At 41.1% G+C, this 19,030-nt stretch overlaps 1 protein-coding gene across 1 annotated transcript in view; it reads right to left on the reverse strand.

Moving 5' to 3' along the window:
- Nucleotides 1-816: 816 nt before the first annotated feature.
- The window catches only part of TFE3 (transcription factor binding to IGHM enhancer 3), a 49,882-nt gene continuing 31,668 nt past the window's right edge, over nt 817-19,030 (reverse strand). The window contains 9 exon segments of the mRNA XM_032209575.1: nt 817-2,622; nt 2,624-2,872; nt 2,955-3,102; nt 3,712-3,787; nt 9,336-9,392; nt 9,735-9,852; nt 12,113-12,202; nt 12,361-12,636; nt 14,494-14,707. Coding sequence (XP_032065466.1) covers nt 2,449-2,622; nt 2,624-2,872; nt 2,955-3,102; nt 3,712-3,787; nt 9,336-9,392; nt 9,735-9,852; nt 12,113-12,202; nt 12,361-12,636; nt 14,494-14,707 — 1,402 coding nt within the window. The 3' untranslated portion in view covers nt 817-2,448.

Consider the following 19,030-nt stretch of genomic DNA (forward strand, 5'->3'; position numbering starts at 1 on the left):
TACCTTTCCTGCGACTTAACGGTTTCTTTTGTAAATAAAATATTTGACTCCTTGAAAGCCTGCTGACTCACAACATGTTGTCACATGACATATCACGATTTTTTTCCCTTTCGTGGAGGTGGTGTGGGCATGGCCCACAGGCTGCCAGTTTGACACTCCTGTGCTAAGGTCTAAAAATCAGGTCCCTAACCCTCAGTAAATAAAAACAAACAAACATGTTGTTTATGAAACATGCTTAATCCTTAATGGCTGGCGACAAAGCTTAATTTATATAATTTCTCTTGCACAGACTGTATTCATGAACTTTGATGAATGTATCCCTTATTTGTGAGAGTTTGAAGAGATAACGGACTTCATAAATGATCAGAAATTGATGCACTCAGCATTCTAGAATCACAAATGTGCATTTGAATGCCAAGTGTGACCTAAATGTGACACTGTGTGACTTAGTGACCCTGATTTTATTGAGTCTTTAATAAAAGCCTGGACAAAACACATCAGTTACAAAGATTGCATCTGAATTTTTTTGTTGTTCTGTTGCTGACTTCAGAACAGAATCTAAAATAATTGGGGTCAATTGGAAACCCAGAGATCAAATCACATTATTATCAAAGTGTGGAACAAATGTTTTCTCAGCCATCCTTTACGTAAAATAAGGTTCATAAATATAAGTCTTCACCAGCTTGAATTCAGATCCTTTTTTCCAGCATCAGAAATCTTAATTATTTTGAACACCAACCAGATACGGCTTTTAAAAAAAAATAAACTGAGACACCTTAAATTTTGCAAGACACAGTGATGAAACAAGTGGCATAATTGGCTGTAGAAAATGGTTGTTGTTCATTTATTTGTTTAGAAGCCTCTATTGGTAATTATTGGTAATTGGAAATGTTTAAACATACAAAATAAAACAATAGAAAGTGGTGTCTGGGTCATTAAGGATGTAGAATCCACAAAAGAAGAAAAATATTTTCCTCAAATTTGCAATTCTCCCCTTCTTTCATACCCTGAACAGTCCAACTCCATTCCTGTTAAGAAGCAAAACCACTTGTCCAACCTAATACTGTATTTCCAAGCTGATCTGTCCTCTGCCATCTTTTTTCTTGCCAACATGCTAAAATACCACTGTGCAACATCTCACTTACATTGACCACCTAATCCCATTTCCTTGTCTCCTGCTCAAGAAGATCTCAGATGAGAAGCTGGCCAGATACTCATAATTCTCCTTCCCAAATTGCTACCTACATTATCACATCCTCCTCTAAAGTTCAGTCTACATCCCGTGCATCTTCGGATTCCACCCCTCTTAGGAAGCTCCTCCCAGATTCAGTGATCCTTCCTGAAAAACAGAAGTGCCAAGCAACTATTTAAATCTAGACATTCAATAATATTGGAGGTCCAAGAGTTTGTGTGTTCAGATAACCTTTTGGAACAGTGTCATCATATCTTCTTAAGAGCATTCATACACATGGCAGTGACGAAGTTTCCAGTGAAGCCCAAATGATTGTCTTTGCAACAATTTTTGCCCATTCTTTTCAACACCCAGAGAACAGGGCATAGATCTGCTTCCAGTATTTTTAGTCTAACAAATCAGCAAACAGTTCTATTTGCTGGGTTTCTGCTAACATCAATCTGGTAAGCAAGAAATTAGTTTTAAAAAACCTGATTACAATTTAATTTATCTTACAAAAAACAGGGAAGGTGGCAATTAATTCATACTGAGTAGCCATGACTCTTCCATAATTACATGTGCAATTCCAAGAATGTTATTTACTTTTCCTTGCCCTGCACCATTGTCCAGTGAAGTTCCAAGAAGCAGTGTTGCCCCTCCACATGGGCTAGCCGCAGCATGAAGTAGAGTGCCAAGCAACTCAAATATTAAATGCGAAGTAGAAAGTGGCAGTTTAGTAAAACTTGGGAAACAATGACAGGAAAAGACTGAGATGTACAACTAAAGAAGTCCAATATCTATATAAAATAAAGCTCTCTCTTATTTAAAAAAAAAATGTTAGTGGCTCTCTGCTTTCCAAAAATGTTACGAAAGAAGTTCACTTTCCTCCTCTCCTCCTTTCCCAATTCTTCCCAAATTATATGCAGGAAAGATGCTAGAGTAAAAGGTTAAAGTGAAGGAATTAAGGTTTGCGATTTCATGCTCCTTCCACAGCATTAAAGCAACACCCTATCAAAATTTAGATAGGTACAGGAGATGCACAAGTTTATCACACTGCGCTTCTGAGCCTTAATGGGTGCAGTTAACATACAAATTGTCCTACAATTTGTAACAAAATTCTGCTTCTACCGCATTAAGAAGAAAGTTTGGTACTACACGATTTGAGCCCATCTTCTATAGGAAGAAAGCTTAACATGAGCCCCCTCCTTTTTGTTAAAGGGACACCTTTAAAAATACAGAATATTATGTAAGGAATGGTATTTCCAGAGGGTTCTAGCCTACAGCAGCTCCAAGATTTGAAGCTGATGAGTGTAAGCGACAGTCTGCAATGGGTCAGAACAAAACATGTAAAATGGTGAAGCCGTTTCCAGCTCTTCCATCCAAGGGCTGCCATCATGAATCATCTTCCATGCTAAAGCTGGAACGGCGGCTGCTGCCCTTTGAGGCACCAGGAGAGACAGAGGAAAGGAGTGGATCAGAGGCACCCAGTGGGGACAGTGCAGTCCCATCGTCCATGAGAACATCTTGCAGGGCTCCCCCATCAGATCCCAGTGCAAGACCCAGACCCAGCTCTTCAGCTGAAAAGGGGAGATCCAAGGACTCCGCAAATGGTGGAATTGGATCTCCTCCCAAGGACTGTGCCAGAAGGCCCTGGGTGGAAGTCAAAGGCAACCCATGCATCTGGACCTGAAGTTCCAGCTCCTGCGGAGGAAGTTACAGAGGCTTATGAGACTCTGGCCTGAGCTGCCCTGTCTCCATCCCATCCCCTCAGCAGCTCTCCTACCTGTACTCGTAGCTGCAAGCTGCGGTTAGCTTGCTCCAATTTACGCTGCCTCAGCTCCATCTCCTTGGAGCGTTGCTGTTCCTTCTGCAATTTGCGGATATAATCTACTGAGGCCTTCAGGATGGTCCCTTTATTCCAGCGCATTTCCCTAAAATTTGCAGCAGGGGGGAGATAAGAGGTCAGGGATTAAGCATCCTTAGATCTTACTCTCATTTGATTCTGTAAAGGTAATTTCTTTCAACTGGGCCCTACAAATGTGTTGTACTGCTAAACCTCCAATGTTCCCAGTCGGGCAAAAGACAACATTCAATCCTGAATAAACCTTTCATTTATATCAGCAGTGGGAACTGAACCATAGTCACTGTCTGACTGAAACAACACAGGCTTCTCAAGGTAATGAAAGTACAGCTACACTTTCTATATATATATTGTTTCTCACACCATTTTATTGCATTCATGCATTCAGTGTTATATATCACTAATTACTGAAGTGTTCACAAGATAATTTCTACACTTACTGAGTTGTGTTTAGTTAAATGGTTGTTAAATAAATTACAACTGGCTATGATTATTATTGTACTGTATAAATATAACATAGTTGACTTTATATCAAAATCAAATCACCTTTTAAAACATGTTACATACATCACTTAGAGAAACTCAGCAGAATACACAATGAAGCCTACACAAGCTTGTGTCCCTTTTGTAGATAAAGCTTATTTCGATTAACAAGTTGTCATCAACCTGTCATACTTACGGATCATTAGATTTGGGGATTAGGGTCCCCAATTCTTTAATTCGGTCATTTATGTTAAACCGCCGACGACGTTCAACTGCAAAAAGAGAAAGTTGTGTAAGAGGCAGAGGCCCCCTGCTTTTGCTACATCTATTAATAATAAACGCATATAATGTCTTAATTTTTCCAGCATCCAAATGAACCTCTCAATATTCCTTAGATAAATCGCCCATTATGCCAAGTTACCTTCAAAGTTAGGTATATATTGTGATTGTATGGAATTATTCTTGGGCCCAAAATTCAACTTCCAGATTCTTTAAAGGCAAAGGTTCCCAGCCTCATGGTTCTAAACATATATTTTGAAACACAGTATAAAGGCAAAATGTCAAAAATCTCAACCCACATGAATCTGCTTTAAGTTCTTCTGAGGCTGTTCTCCAAGGGCTTCTGTTATTCAAATAATGCCACTGAAAAGTAGAAAGGGGGGTTCTAAGCAGGGGTGTATCTTTAAAGAGAACTCAGATATACTGCAATCTTTTTCAAAGCAAGCAAAATATTTTATTTGCCCAAGTATTTTAACACTACGTTTTTAAATTGGGAGGCTGGCTCTTAGTAGTAACATTAAATTACAAATAATTTTGATCTGGCCTGAAACGATTAAATAGGGCAATGACAGACATATAACTATTCTTAAAAATAAAGATGCAAATTATTTCAGTGGCTGGAAAATAGGGCTCTCTTTATTCATCATTCATAATCAACAGGGAACTAAATTATGCACAACACAAACTATTCAGTGAGCCAGTTTAATGTAGTAGTTAAGACATCAGACTAAAAGTTGGGAGGTTGTGAGTCCTAGTCTGACCTTAGGCACAAAGACAGCTGGATGACCTTGGCCTAGTCATTTTCAACCTTAGAAAAGAGGCAATGGAAATTCAATTCTGAAAAACCTTGTCAAGGAATCTGCAGGGATTTGTCCAGGCAGACTCTGGGAATTGTGTATCCAATACTGATTGCTATTTTATTTATTTATTTTTAATTTATATCACACCTTTGTTATATTTATAAAGAACTCAAGGCAGTGAACAGATCTAATGTTCCTTCTTACTCCTATTTTCCCCACAACAACTCTGTGAGTTGAGTTGGACTGAGTTGAGTTGAGTGCCTGGCCCAAGGCCACCAAGCTGGCTTTCATGGCTATACTTTTATTATGTTTACTATTTACATTCTTAGCATAGGTAAAAGAGAATTTGACAACCAGACAAATTATTTGGGTATTAAAGTTTCTTTACCATGTGGAATGGGAAAAAGGATTAATTACCCTTAAGATTAGTTGTTCTGTTTGCTTCACCTAACTAAAACAAATGAAACAGGATATTGGTATCAATACCCCCTGTGGGGAGGTAATTGAGTAATGGATGTCCGGTCTCTGTTTTGGGAGATTGTGTACAAGGTTTACATGACACAGGAAGGGCGTCTACATGACACAGGAAGGCCAGGTACTTTGGGGTGATTGATAAGTTGACTAAGAGTATAAAAGACTGTAAACAACTGCCCTTCGGGGTTCAGATTTTGCTTGACCAATCGCTACTGAACCTTTGCGCAAATAAACCTCTCCCTCTGACAAAGAGCTGGTCTTGTCTCATTTTCTCCTACATAGGCTCTCCATTTTTATTGTGCAGAATGTTGCTTTTGTTAATTTATCAAAGCTGTATGAGCATTGCATTTGACACACGCAGGGCGTAATAGCTTTACAGCTGGTGTCCTTCTTTTTGGAAATCACAGGAACACTGATGTTTGACTGTCCTTCCAAAAAAAGACCTTTCATAAAAATGCATTATGTTGTCAGTACTTTCACCTCTTTTCCAATTCTATCAACAGAAATCAATTCAGGAATGTGCCATATTTCAACGAAGCACATCAGCTCCTTCCTGAATTTGCACACAGAATCTTTCCTGTGTTTGCATAAAATCTTGAGTTTGCACTGGCTCTTAAACACAGCTGAATGATAGGGCCCCAGGATCTAGCACAGAAAAATGTTTAACAAAATGCAACACTGGGTAGAGAGAGAAAAAAGAAAGGAATGTATCAAGCAATCTCCCCCCCACCCACCTAATGAATGATAGGCCAATCCAAAGCATCTCCTACATGCTGGCCCAGCTGCTTATTCTACCTCAGGCTTCTTCAGTGTTATATGCCTAGTAGCCATATCATTTTACTCTCTCTGCCACTTCTGGAATGCAGATGGTCAAAACCAAGATTTCCACAGTCTGCTCTCCACATGAATCAACTTCTTACAAGCCCACCTAGTATAGTATCCCTAGCTTCCAAGCCAACATCTGCTTAATTTAAAAGTCATTTTCAAATGAAGTCACTTGATCTTTGCTTTCAATAATAATGGATCTTAGATTACCTGGATCTTTCAGCTTAAAACCTTCACTGTTACTAACTTCACTATTCACTATGAAAAAAATTTCCTCAAGGATTTCCAAAAACCATAAAAGAAAATGTGTATAAGATGAGAGCCGAGGTGGCACAGTGGTTAAATGCAGCACTGCAGGCTACTTCAGCTGACTGCAGTTCGGCTGTTCAAATCTCACCGGCTCAGGGTTGACTCAGCCTTCCATCCTTCCAAGGTGGGTAAAATGAGGACCCGGATTGTTGTTGGGGGCAATATGCTGACTCTGTAAACCGCTTAGAGAGGGCTGAAAGCCCTATGAAGCGGTATATAAGTCTAACTGCTATGATGCATTGTTGGTATTTAACACCAGATAAGCTACACTATATTGCCAAAAGTATTTGCTCACCCATCCAAATAATCAGAATCAGGTGTTCCGATCACTTCCATGGCCATAGGTGTATAAAACCTAGGCACCCAGACTGTTTTTACAAACATTTGTGAAAGAATGGGTCGCTCTCAGGAGCTCAGTGACTTCCAGCGTGAAACTGTGATAGGATGCCACCTGTGCAACAAATCCAGCCGTGAAATTTCCTCGCTCCTAAATATTCCAGAGTCAACTGTCAGCTGTATTATAAGAACCTGGAAGTGTTTTGGAACGACAGCAACTCAGCCACGAAGTGGTAGGCCACGTAAACTCGCCCAACATCAGTGTGTGACCTCACAAATGCACTTCTGGAAGAACGGTCAAAAATTCCCATAAACACACTCCTGAACCTTGTGGACAGCCTTCCCAGAAGAGTTGAAGCTGTTATAGCTGCAAAGGGTGGACCGACGTCATATTGAACCCTATGGATTAGGAATGGGATGTCACTTACAGTAAGTCCATATGCGAGTAAAGGCAGGTGAGCGAATACTTTTGGCAATATAGTGTATCTAAGATGTATAAAGGTATGATAAATGAATGTTGGAAGTAAAGTAAAAGTAAAGAAGGGACTTTTTCTCATTTATGATGGACATGTAATAAAGCAAAAAAAAATGTGGACTATGATTCATATTTTAATACACAAAATCTTGAAAATGGAGATAAAGATGAAACCAGAATTCTTCCTTTTGGGCCTAATGGAAAAAGACCTGGAGAAAAAATTTGGAATTTTGATACTATATACAGTATGTTGACAGCAGAAAGACTATTGTATACACAAAAATGGAAGGACACTGCGATTCCTACCACGGGCGAATGTCTGCAGAAGCTGATGGAGTTGGCTAAAATGGCAAAACTGACTATTTTGATTAAATAAAAGAATATAAGTACTTTTGTTTCCACTTGGAGAGACTACTTTTGAAGTTTGTGCTTGAAGTGGAAAAGAATGAAACTTTGATTTTGGGTTTTACCAATTAGATTGATAGATTTTTATAGAAATGGCTTATGAAAAAACAAAAAGTTGTGATTTGATGCCAATGCCTTATTCTACTGCAACAGAGAAAGTCAGAAGTTAACGTTTCTTTTTCTTTTTTTCTTATCCTCACTTCTCACTTCTCTTCCCCCTCTTCCTCCCCACCATTTTCCTATTCACTTTCCTGTTTTGTATCTTATTTTATTCCATAACCCAATAAAAATGTTAAACCTGAAAAGGATTTCCCAAAAATCTTGATGCTACATAGAAGTTTAAACATGGGTTTTCATTTAGTTAAAGAGGTCTGATGTTTGGGAGGGCGGGACACAAAATAAATAATTTTTTATCTCACAAAAAAGGGAAAATAAATTCTTCTCCCAAGAAAGCACACAATACATTTTCTTTTCTCCCAAAAGTTAACACCCTAATTAAAATAGAGGGGGATGCTTAACTGATTAAAAATATGTATTTTAATATATTGCATATCGTTAAATATTACAAAAGGATGAAGAAAACAAGATACAAAAGACAGATGAAAAATAGAACCTAAGTAAAAAATATTGCGAAGGGGACTTTTGAATTCTCCCCTTCCCTCCTTTCCCAACCACTAGCCACTATTTAAATATTTATGCTAGGCTGTTAATATTTAATAGAAAACATTGGAGAATTTTGCTTGTTCAAGACATTTCATCTGTTGTTTTTAATTAGTTTCTTGACTCTTTTCCTGGAAGCCGTATGAATCAGCCTTGCTGTGTAATGTGTCATATATAGAGAAGTTGAGATTATTCTTACTTATAGAAGATTACAAATTTTTAACATACTTTGCCCTCTTATAAGTCCTTTCCCATTCTTTGTTTCTCTCTATCATAAAAACAGTACTTGTGACTGGTCTACTGGCCACACCAGCACCTTTATAACTGCTAATACAATTACGCTATTCAGAGATTGTGTCATTCTGTTATCAATGATGGATATCTTATTATACTATAATTTAAAATTAGAAAATCAAGTCCACTATCTTTTGAGTTCTGCAAAATTTTGAATCTTACCCTCAGGCTTTGAAAATTTAAGATGAGCAAGCAAGCAAATCAAACCAATTCTGCACAAAAATACTGACACCATAAACCAGGCTAATATAGAATAATTATATCCAATTTCACCAAATTTTATTACTGGTTTTCTTTCTCTCATTCTCTCTGGTTTGTGCACGCGCACACATTGATGAAACTCCCCCACTTGGAGGAGAAAAAACTGATTTGTTACATCCTGCTCATTTTACTCAGAATAAAGTCCTGCTGATTTGAAAGAGATTGGAACTTAGTGATCAAAGCACCTGCTTTGCTTGTAGAAATTTGTAAGTTTTAAGCTCTGGTGTCCCTATTCAAAAGCATCATGTAGAAGAGCAGAGGTGGCGCAGTGGTTAGGGTGCAGTACTGCAGGCCACTTCAGCTGACTGTTATCTGCAGTTCAGCAGTTCTAATCTCACCGGCTCAAGGTTGACTCAGCCTTCCATCCTTCCGAGGTGGGTGAAATGAGGACCCAGACTGTGTGGGCGATATGCTGACTCTGTAAACCGCTTAGAGAGGGCTGAAAGCCCTATGAAGCAGTATATAAGTCTAACTGCTATTGCTATTGCTAGATGGAAATCCGAAAAAACCAATCAGGGGAGATAGGACAAAACACCCCTGACCTCATATAACCCAGTTTTCTTTTACCAAAATGAGCAAATAAGCACATATAGAGGGGTCTCGTAGACATGAAAATGCTTTTGCCCCTTTTCTCAGTACTGAAATATCCATTTCAAACCCAAAATAGAAAGCCACGGATAGTTCATCCAAGACGTCACTCACTTAAATTGTGGTTGTCTTTCTTCTGCCTTTCCTTCAGAAATGCTTTGGTTTCATTTTCTGCAAAGGGGCACAAAATGAGACAGGAAGAATAATAAAGCCACCCACCATGTCCAGCCACTTTCTGTATGGGTCTAGAGACTAGAGGAAATCAAGATGCCAGATATGGTAGCATTATGGTGCCACACACCCCAAACCCTTCTTACAACTTTTAAAAGGAAAAAAAAATTCACTGATCTTTCCTCCTGTGTGGAGAAAGAGACATAATCTTCTAGCAGCTATTCGGGGAGCAAATCCTAAACTCTCGCTTCCTCTACCATAGTCAACTCTGATTATATCCCTGTGTTCATTCCTTGCAACATGCTCAACTCTGGCATGTTTCCAATTCCTCCAGTTAAGTACCTGACATCTCCCTCTTGATATTGGGCAGGTCAGCCGGGCAGGAGTTGCTGACAGTTACAGCTGGTTCCATGATTCCTGGGTTCCCATATACATTCAGGAGGTTTCCCGAAACTGGTAGCTGTGGAGAACAGAAAATAATTGAAAGGACTTCCAGGCCAGCAACTCAGGAAGGTTTGCTGTACTGTGAGATGCCTACTTTCTAATCTACCTTCTAATTGAGACCTTCTAATCTAAATCAGAAGGCGGTACCTGGAAACTAAGAGCTATGGGTGGACCCCAAAGGAGCTTGTTTCCCATTGAATGGGGTATGATTCTACATCTCCCCAGTCCAGTCCAACACTCTGTTCACTACTTCATGTTGGCTTAACTTAATGGCCAATAGGATGCTCTCATGAAGAAATAAATGAGCCACGGTGGCACAGTGGTTAGAGTGCAGTACTGCAGGCTGCTGACCGCCAGCTGCCAGCAGTTTGGCAGATCGAATCTCACCAGGCTCAAGGTTGACTCATCCTTCCATCCTTCCGAGGTGGGTAAAATGAGGACCCAGATTGCTGGGGACAATAGGCTGACTCTGTAAACCACTTAGAGAGGGCTGTAAAGCACCGTGAAGTCTAAGTTCTAGTGTTATTGCTACTATACTCCTTTGACATCGAAACAGAAGTTAAAAATATATAAAATGTAAAAACATCTTCAGTAACAGGTTAATTTTAGTGAATGATATTTACTAAAAATGCCTAAAAAAACGACCACTTGGAGGGGTCGGAGACGTACTTTTTAAAGCACTAGGGTTAAAATAAAAACATTTTTTTTAATTTTTATTAATCTTTTTTGTGTACTTGATTCTACTGCGTTAGTGAGGACAAATGACTGATATTTTCAAAATGGTTGTTTTTATAGCACTTTACTTACTTCTCACTATCTCTCAAACACATTTTATACCAAGCAATTAATCTATTTGGAGAGTGGCAGAGCAGTCATCCTACTAGTCTGGTGGATCAAAACCAATAGAGTATCTTATGGCACAGTGAAGACCTATGAGTCAAATAACCTTCCCACTTCTGGTTTTTACAGCAGCTTCCCCCCCCCCCCCACACCAGCTCTAGTTACCCAAGGTACAGAGCCACTAATGGGCACCAATCAGAGGTGGGTTCCTACCAGTTCACACCTATTCGGTAGAACCGGTTTGTCAAATCTACCGAACCGGTTAGAAGAGGTTCCACCAGTGGACCCGGAAAGCAGGCCACACCTACAGAAGAGGTTCCAAAGATTTTTGAAACCCACCACTGGTCCTTGGATAGGATTATTCTACACTATCATTCTCATATTTATAAAACTCAGTGCCTCTGTGAAAGGTAAGGATGACTACTGCGTTTGTGGTGCAATCAGGACATTGCGTGTGTTGAAGTTGTTTTAACGCAAACCAAAGATGCCTTTTAAAAAACAAGTTTACATCATATTCTTATGCAGGCCAGTGCTGTGTGTGAGGTAATTTAAGGTGGTTCTGACAAGTGTCGTCGGCATCTTCATATCCGGTCACATGGGTGGCAAGCCACTCCCATCTGGTCACATGGGCGGCAAGCCACTCCCACAAAGGAGGCCACACCCACCGAGTAGGTTCGAACAATTTTTGAAACCCACCACTGGCACCAACATTCTTTATTATAATGCAATAGATTCCACAAATTTTGGGCACAATTCCTGTATTTTAAGTAGGAAAAAAGAAAGTGGGAGGAGGTATAAGGTGCTGCCACTCCCTTAGGTAGTCCTCGATTTACAACAATTCACTTAGTGACCATTCAAAGTTACTACGACATTGAAAAAAGTGATTTATGACCATTTTTCACACTTACGGCCGTTCTACCAGCCCCAGGATCATGTGATTTACATTTGCATGATTGACAACTCGCTCACATTTATGACAGTCGCAGTGCCTGGGGGTCATGTGATCATCTTTTTGCAACCTTCTGGGAAGCAAAGTCAATAGGGAAGCCAGATTCACTTAGCAACCATGTCACTAATCTAACAACTGCGGGGATTCACTTAACAAATGTGGCGAGAAAAGTCGTACAATGGGACATCAAATTTCTCACTTAGCAGCATAAATTTTGGACTCAATTGTGATCGTAAGTTGAGGACTACCTTGTACTTTTCATGCCATCAACTTCCATTTGCTGAAGTCAAACTATGGCCTATGAAAATGTAAACCATACATTGGTCAGTCTTTATGATGTCGCAAGTTTTTTTTTTCCTATTTAAACCAAGGACATAAAATAAAAATTACTTGTTCCATCCTAATTTCCAAATCTAGGTTTCCCACCACCTCCGCTTTTCTTTAAGCATCCATATGTCTTTTTTTTTTAAAAGCAAAAACTACTCACAGTGCTGGGCATCTGCAAGCCACCATAGTTCAGGATTTCCTCATTGTAGCTGGATTCCAGGCTGATAATCTCATCAATGACATCGTCAATCTGACAGACAGGAGAGCATGCGGGATTAGATATATCTGACATTGCGGGGGGGTGGGAGGAGGCTACTGGTAATATTCAACAAGCAAAATGGAGGGAAATGGCAAAGAAAGGCTGTGGGAATAGGAGAGATGAAAGCAATAGGGGGAATTTCTACTCACTTCTTTCTCAGAATTGGAACCAATGTTGAGCATCGCCATAGGGCTATTGGGGGCACTGCCAGTGCTTCCTGCCACTCCCTGCTGGTGAGCCAAACCGGGTGCGGGCTCAGGACCTGAAACACCCTGTGGGGAGCAGGTGGGTGCTCCAGGGCTACTTCCGGTTAACGCCTGCGTTGACATCTTGCTCCCCATAGCTGTAGAAAGATACTGCTTGACTTGCTGTCTCTGTGCCTGTTGGATGTGGTACTTTGTGGGGTTCTCCAGGTGGGTTTGAACCTGAGTTCAAGTGAGAAAAAGAGGGGGGAAATGTATGAGTCAACCATCACTTGGGCAGTGCCATTCAATTATTTGCAGCTTTCCAAGCACACAGAAATCCTTGAAGGCAACGCATCAAACCTAGCAAGATGAAAGCCTACCTCTGTCCCTAAATGCTGGCAAATTGAATATGAACCTCACCCTCCGCTATGCACACAAATGCAATCAAATTAACAGAAGGAGCCAAGCTTATGCCTGTCAGGCCAAGACTGCTGTCCAGAGGTGGGTTCCTACCAGTTCGCACCTATTCGGTAGAACCGGTTCGTCAAATCTACTGAACCAGTTAGAAGAGGTTCCACCAGTGGACCCGAAAAGCAGGCCACACCTACAGAAAAGGTTCCAATTTTTTTTGAAACCCACCACTGGTGGGTGTGTAATGTCCCGCAGTTATCTACGCATTAATAATGATCTAGTATTTCCTTATACATTTTAGGGGCCTTTCCTTACATAATTGGTGTTTTCTTTCATACTTTTGGATTTCTAATTTCTGTTTCCGTTAGTTGGCAATTGCTAAAACGAATCCCACGTGAAAAAGTACTCAAAGCCTTCTTGATTTTAATTGTCAATTTATTTATTCCTGCACATTGTAATATTTATTCATTTACATATCTTTGTTTTTCCACTGTTGTGCAAACACAATTCCAGCAGCTGCTAACATGTGTAAAATTAAATATATATTATACTCCCTTTCAAATAGCCAACAAAATATTTCTGGTTTTAATTCCATATCTTGCTTTATGATTGCTTCTAACCACTAACTTCTGAATAGCTACTTGGACCGACCTAAGTACTAATTCATAATTTCATATCCGGTCACATGGGCAGCAAGCCACTCCCATCCGGTCACATGGGCAGCAAGCCACTCCCATCTGGTCACATGGGCAGCAAGCCACTCCCATCTGGTCACATGGGTGGCAAGCCACTTCCACTGCACCTGCAGCACAGCCTTGCATCGGAGGTACGAAAGCAAGGAAAATGGACATCCAGCCAGATTGATCTTAAATCTATTTTTAGAGAATTTGCCAATGTCTTTTGTGTTGGTTTAAATGATATTACAAATAGATGACATAAAGAACACTGACATAAATTGATGTCCTTTTCCTTTTGTCCAACAGGAGGACTAGATTCTCAGTAGCCAATCACCGCTGTCCCAAGGAATACCTAATGCACAGATCCCCCCACCCCATGTGGGCACCCTCCAGAAGTGTGTCCTTCAACTCCCAGCATTCTCTAGCCGAGATGAGTGTTGCTGAGAATTCCAGGAGTTGTGGCCTTCCATCCACCTGCTGCAGAAGGCAACAGGACTCTAAGTAACTCAGGAGCCAATTGCAACATGACACAAGGAATAAATAATACAGTTTCCTCCAACTCGACGGCCTTCCAGATGTTTGGTTGGAGTTCCTGTTCAGAGTGGCCAAAAATGTTGAACTCTGGATGTCCAATGTAATAAGATATACACTGTATACCAGATCAAAGAATGCAGTTCTCAGACTTTTGCATGGAGAAGGAAGCTATGTCACTCTGTCCCCTGACTACAGTGATATGGATGCAAGGAAATGGAATTGAGTGTCACTTAGGCCAAGCAGTTATGAACTAAAATAAGAGGAAGGGCAGAGAAGCTACCTTAGGGTTCCAAAAAGCCGTTCCAGTTTATTGTGTATCCTCTGTAAATATGAAAATATTTCACGTGAAGGAGAATCCCTTCCAGATGGCCTTTCAATCTCAAAGACATGGTACCAACTTCTTCTAACTACCTCTTTTTGCTAGGATGAAACCTGATTTCCCTCCAATGCAGTGTTACTTCCTGTTTTCTCTTACCTTCAATACCTCCACAGGCACCTGGGCAGGTGCAGGGCGAGTTAGTGGGCTCACAGAAATAGCCGGTGTAGCTGATGCAGCGGGTGCAGGAGTGAACTGGGCTGCCTGCTGCTGCTCCCGGCGTTCCTGTTCTTGCGTCTGTGCCCGCATGAGCTGCTGCCGGAGTAGAACCCGGGACGACATGTTAGGACTTTGAGCTGGGGCCCTTGGAGGGCTGGAAGAAGGAGAGAGAGAGAGAGACCAGCAGAATCACTTTGCTGCTCTGGCCAGTAAATTCTCCAAAGAAGCCTCACTGCTAAGAGAAGACCAGCTCCTGAATACAAGTGGGACATATTTTTTTAAATATCTGCACATTACTTACTTATATTAAGTAAGCTGCCAAGACTTGTCAGAACGTAGCATAACAGAAATGCAATAAATAAATAAAGCAGGCTATTACATTGAGCATAATTAGAATAGACTTTTGTTAGATAAAGCTTTCTTTCCACTAATGGAGCAATGATGCACTCAAATAGTTTACATAGGAAGTACATTATATATTTCCCGATGCCCACTAAAGGCAATTGTTGAGATAGGTTGTTAGGTTGCAGGCTGACAACAGCCATCAAGTCAAGGACCCAGCCCCTGAGAATATTTTGTTCAACGAAACCAATGGATCGCCCAACAAAATCAACCTAGAATTTTTTCTTGAGGCAAAAAACAACCAGGCTCAAATTATCTTATTTTGCATAGTATGTGAAGACCTAGCTCTTGGTCCAGGCTCCGATGCAGAGAAATGTAACACTCTCTACATGGGGCTGCCCTTGAAGAGCACCCGGAAGCTTCAACTGGTCCAGAATGCGGCTGCGCGGGTTGTCATGGGGGCACCCAGGTACTCCCATGTTACACCCCTTTTAGGCGGCCTGCACTGGTTGCCGGTTGTCTTCCGGGTGCGATTCAAGGTACTAATTATGACCTTTAAAGCGCTCCATGGCTTAGGCCCAGGGTACCTGCGAGACCACCTACTGCCACCGGTAGCCTCCCATCGTCCAGTGCAGTCCCACAGAGTTGGCCTCCTCAGGGTGCCGTCGGCCAGACAGTGTCGGCTAGCGGCCCCCAGGGGGAGAGCCTTCTCTGTGGGAGCGCCTTCCCTCTGGAATGAGCCGCCCCCGGAGCTTCGTATAATCCCCGACCTCCAGTCCTTCCGACGCGCCCTAAAAAGTTGGGTTTTCCAGCAAGCCAGCCTGGCCTGAACAAAACAAATCAAATTATTGATTATTGTTAATTTTAATTTGAATTCTTTTTTTAAAAAAATGTCTCATTGTCAATTTTAATTGAGTTTGGGGATAGCCTATTTAGTTTCTTTTTAACTTTTGTATTATGTGTTGTTTTTTTTAATGTTGTACGCCGCCCTGAGACCTTGGGAGAAGGGCGGCATATAAATCGAATAAACCTCAAACCTCAACCTCAAATGTGGAAGGAAAGAGAAAAAGAGGATGACCAATAAGCAAGGTAAATGGATTTAGTTATTGTGGGGTAAAGTCTTTTCAAAGACTTGAAAGACCTGGCTAGGGACAGATCCTCAGGGAGAGATTCTGTCTATGACTCTATGGGGTCGCTAAGAGTTGATACCAACTTGATAATACAGAATCAATCATGACCAAAATAGGCTTTCCCTAGGAAACTTTATTTCACAACTAGATGTAATCATAGCCAAGTGAAGGAGAACCCCCCCTCCCTCCTTCCATTGAGATCTACTAATAGATTGTTCTGAAGGAAGATAAGGTGGCAACTAAGAACTTCATTTGGAAGAAAATGCAGTGAGATAAGGCAATGTTATATTACTGTCTTACTTTCTTTTATTTAACTTGCTTTTTTTCTCCAAGGCAACATACAACACACACACCACACACACACACATATATTTAGCCTCACTGAGCAGATTAACATAGATGGAAAGACACTATCAGACCTTATCATGAATGGCTGTGCACATTTGAAATATTATTTATTTATTTATTTATTTCTACGATTTATAGGCCGCCCAATCCCGGAGGACTCCGGGCGGCTTACAACGAAGAAAAAAAGTAATAAAAAATGAAAATAAAAACAGGTTAAAATCAGCACACATACATTCGTTATGATCCGGGCTGGACCTCAACAATGAGGTCAACAGCCCCAGGCCTGCCGGAATAGCCAGGTTTTAACAGCTTTTCTGAAGGCCATGAGAGTGGGTAAGGTCCGGATTTCTTGGGGTAGCTCATTCCAAAGGGTCAGAGCAGCCACAGAGAAGGCCCTCCTCCGGGGAGCCGCCAGCCGACATTGTCTGGCTGACGGCATCTGAAGGAGACCCACCCTGTGGGATCTCACCAGCCGTTGGGAGGAATGTGGCAGTAGGCGGTCTCGCAGGTATGCTGGCCCTAAGCCATGTAGGGCTTTAAAGGTAATAACCAACACTGGTTAAACACTGTAACTCTTACCTATAATTCTCTAACCATTACTCTATTCTGGCTACTTCTAGAATTGCCAGAGACCAGTAGAGACACACATATGCTTCAAAAAACTTTAAAATCAAAGCTATTAAAACAGAGCTGGAGTCATAATTGCTTGAAAACAGAGAAGCTTTCCACTCTGTTCAGTCCCATCAAATGGAAAATGGGGGACATGTACATTAGAGCATACAGTAGGTTCCAGTTGAAAAAAAAAATTCAGAGGGCATTTAAAAGCAACACACTCTATTATGTATTTAGTTATATCGTTGTAAAATTGGCCCCTTTGATTACTAAGACTCTTGGCTGCTCAGAAATTGATAACAATATTGCTGCTCATAAACTCCAAACTAGGAAAAAGGCAACTGAGATATGGGATGGGGTGCCTGCATAGAATCTGGAATTTCAAAAAAAAAAGTGGGGGGGGGTTTGAAGGAAAAAACCCTCTCAAATTTCTCGGATGGGGAAGAGAATCTTGAGGGTTTAGATCAGTGGTCTCCAACCTTGGCAATTTTAAGACTTGTGGACTTCAACTCCCAGAGTTCCTCAGCCAGCTTTGCTGGCTGAGGAACTCTGGGAGTTGAAATCCACAGGTCTTAAAGTTGCCAAGGTTGGAGACCACTGGTTTAGATAACTATCATCATTGTGGTCAACCACTCAGTTGTATCTGCACCCTTGGCCATTCTATGGATCAGCACTCTGTCTCCCACCGCCTCCTTCAGCTCTGCCATAGTCATCCCGGTGAAACAGTAGTTCCTGTTGAAGCTGATCAGCAACCAGAGTGGCTTAGGGGTCAAATTCCTGTTTAGAGGGATATCTTTACTCAAATCAACACATTTCTTAAATGTCTCTAATTTGCTCTCCTTCACCTTTTCTGACGCTCTTTTAAAGTGTATGTGCATCGCGCGCACATTGCATTTCGCAGGATGTTACAATTCCACATATTAAAGGAAGAGGTACTCTAAACCCCCCTTTGCTTAAAATAAAACAGATGACTTTATTAACTCATATTTCTCTCTGGGATCTCATCTCACTCCTGTTTACAGCTGTAATTTCCTCAGGTCAAAGTCCTTTCTTTACTCTACTCCTCATAGTGTCCTATTTTTCCTGAAAGCAGAACTCTGTCAATAAGAGAAAGGAAAAAAACCTCCAAAAATTCCTGGGAGGGATCTGAAGGAACTTTTCCTGTAAATACTGCACATAGAACAGAAGAGAAGAGAATAACAGAATTGGAATGAACCTTGGAGGTCTTCTAGTTCAACCCCCTGCTTAGGTAGGAAACCCTATACTATTTCAGACAAATCTTATCCAATCTCTTCTTAAAAACTTCCAGTGTTGGAGCATTCTCAACTTCTGGAGGAAAACTGTTCCACTGGTTAATTGTTCTAACTGTCAAGAAATTTCTCCATAGTTCTAAGTTGCTTCTTTCCCTGATTAGTTTCCATCCATTCCATTTTGTCCTGCCCTCCGGTGCTTTGGAGACTAGCTTGACTCCTTCTTCTTCCTGGCAGCCCCTGAAATATTGGAACACCACTATGTGTCCCTTAGTCCACCTATTCATTAAACTAGACATACCCAGTTCCGGCAACCATTCTTCATATGTTTTAGCCTCCAATCCCCTAATCTTCTTTGTTGCTCTTCTCTGTACTCTTTCTAGAGTCTCCACATCTTTTTTACATCTTGGCGACCAAAACTGGTTGCAGAATTCCAAGTGGGGTCTTACAAGGCATTATAAAGTAGTACTAACACTTCGCGTGATCTTGATTTTATCCCTCTGTTAATGCAGACTATAATTATGTTGACTTTTTTGGCAGCTGCAGCACACTGCTGGTTCATATTTAGGTGACCATCCCACTAGGACTCCAAGATCCCTCTCACAGTTACTACTATTGACTTAGTATTGGGTATAAAGAAATGTACTGTGAAGCTGGGATAAAGTCAGTGGTGGGTTGCAGGCAGTACGCCCCGGTACAGGCGTACTGGAACCAGCCCAGAGCACGGGATATCGTTCAATACGATGCTCTGGAGGGCCCACCCTCTCGCCTGAGTTCCTTACCGGAGTTTAAAGG

Source organism: Thamnophis elegans, chromosome 2 (assembly GCF_009769535.1).
Source record: "Thamnophis elegans isolate rThaEle1 chromosome 2, rThaEle1.pri, whole genome shotgun sequence".
Classification (NCBI taxonomy): domain Eukaryota; kingdom Metazoa; phylum Chordata; class Lepidosauria; order Squamata; family Colubridae; genus Thamnophis; species Thamnophis elegans.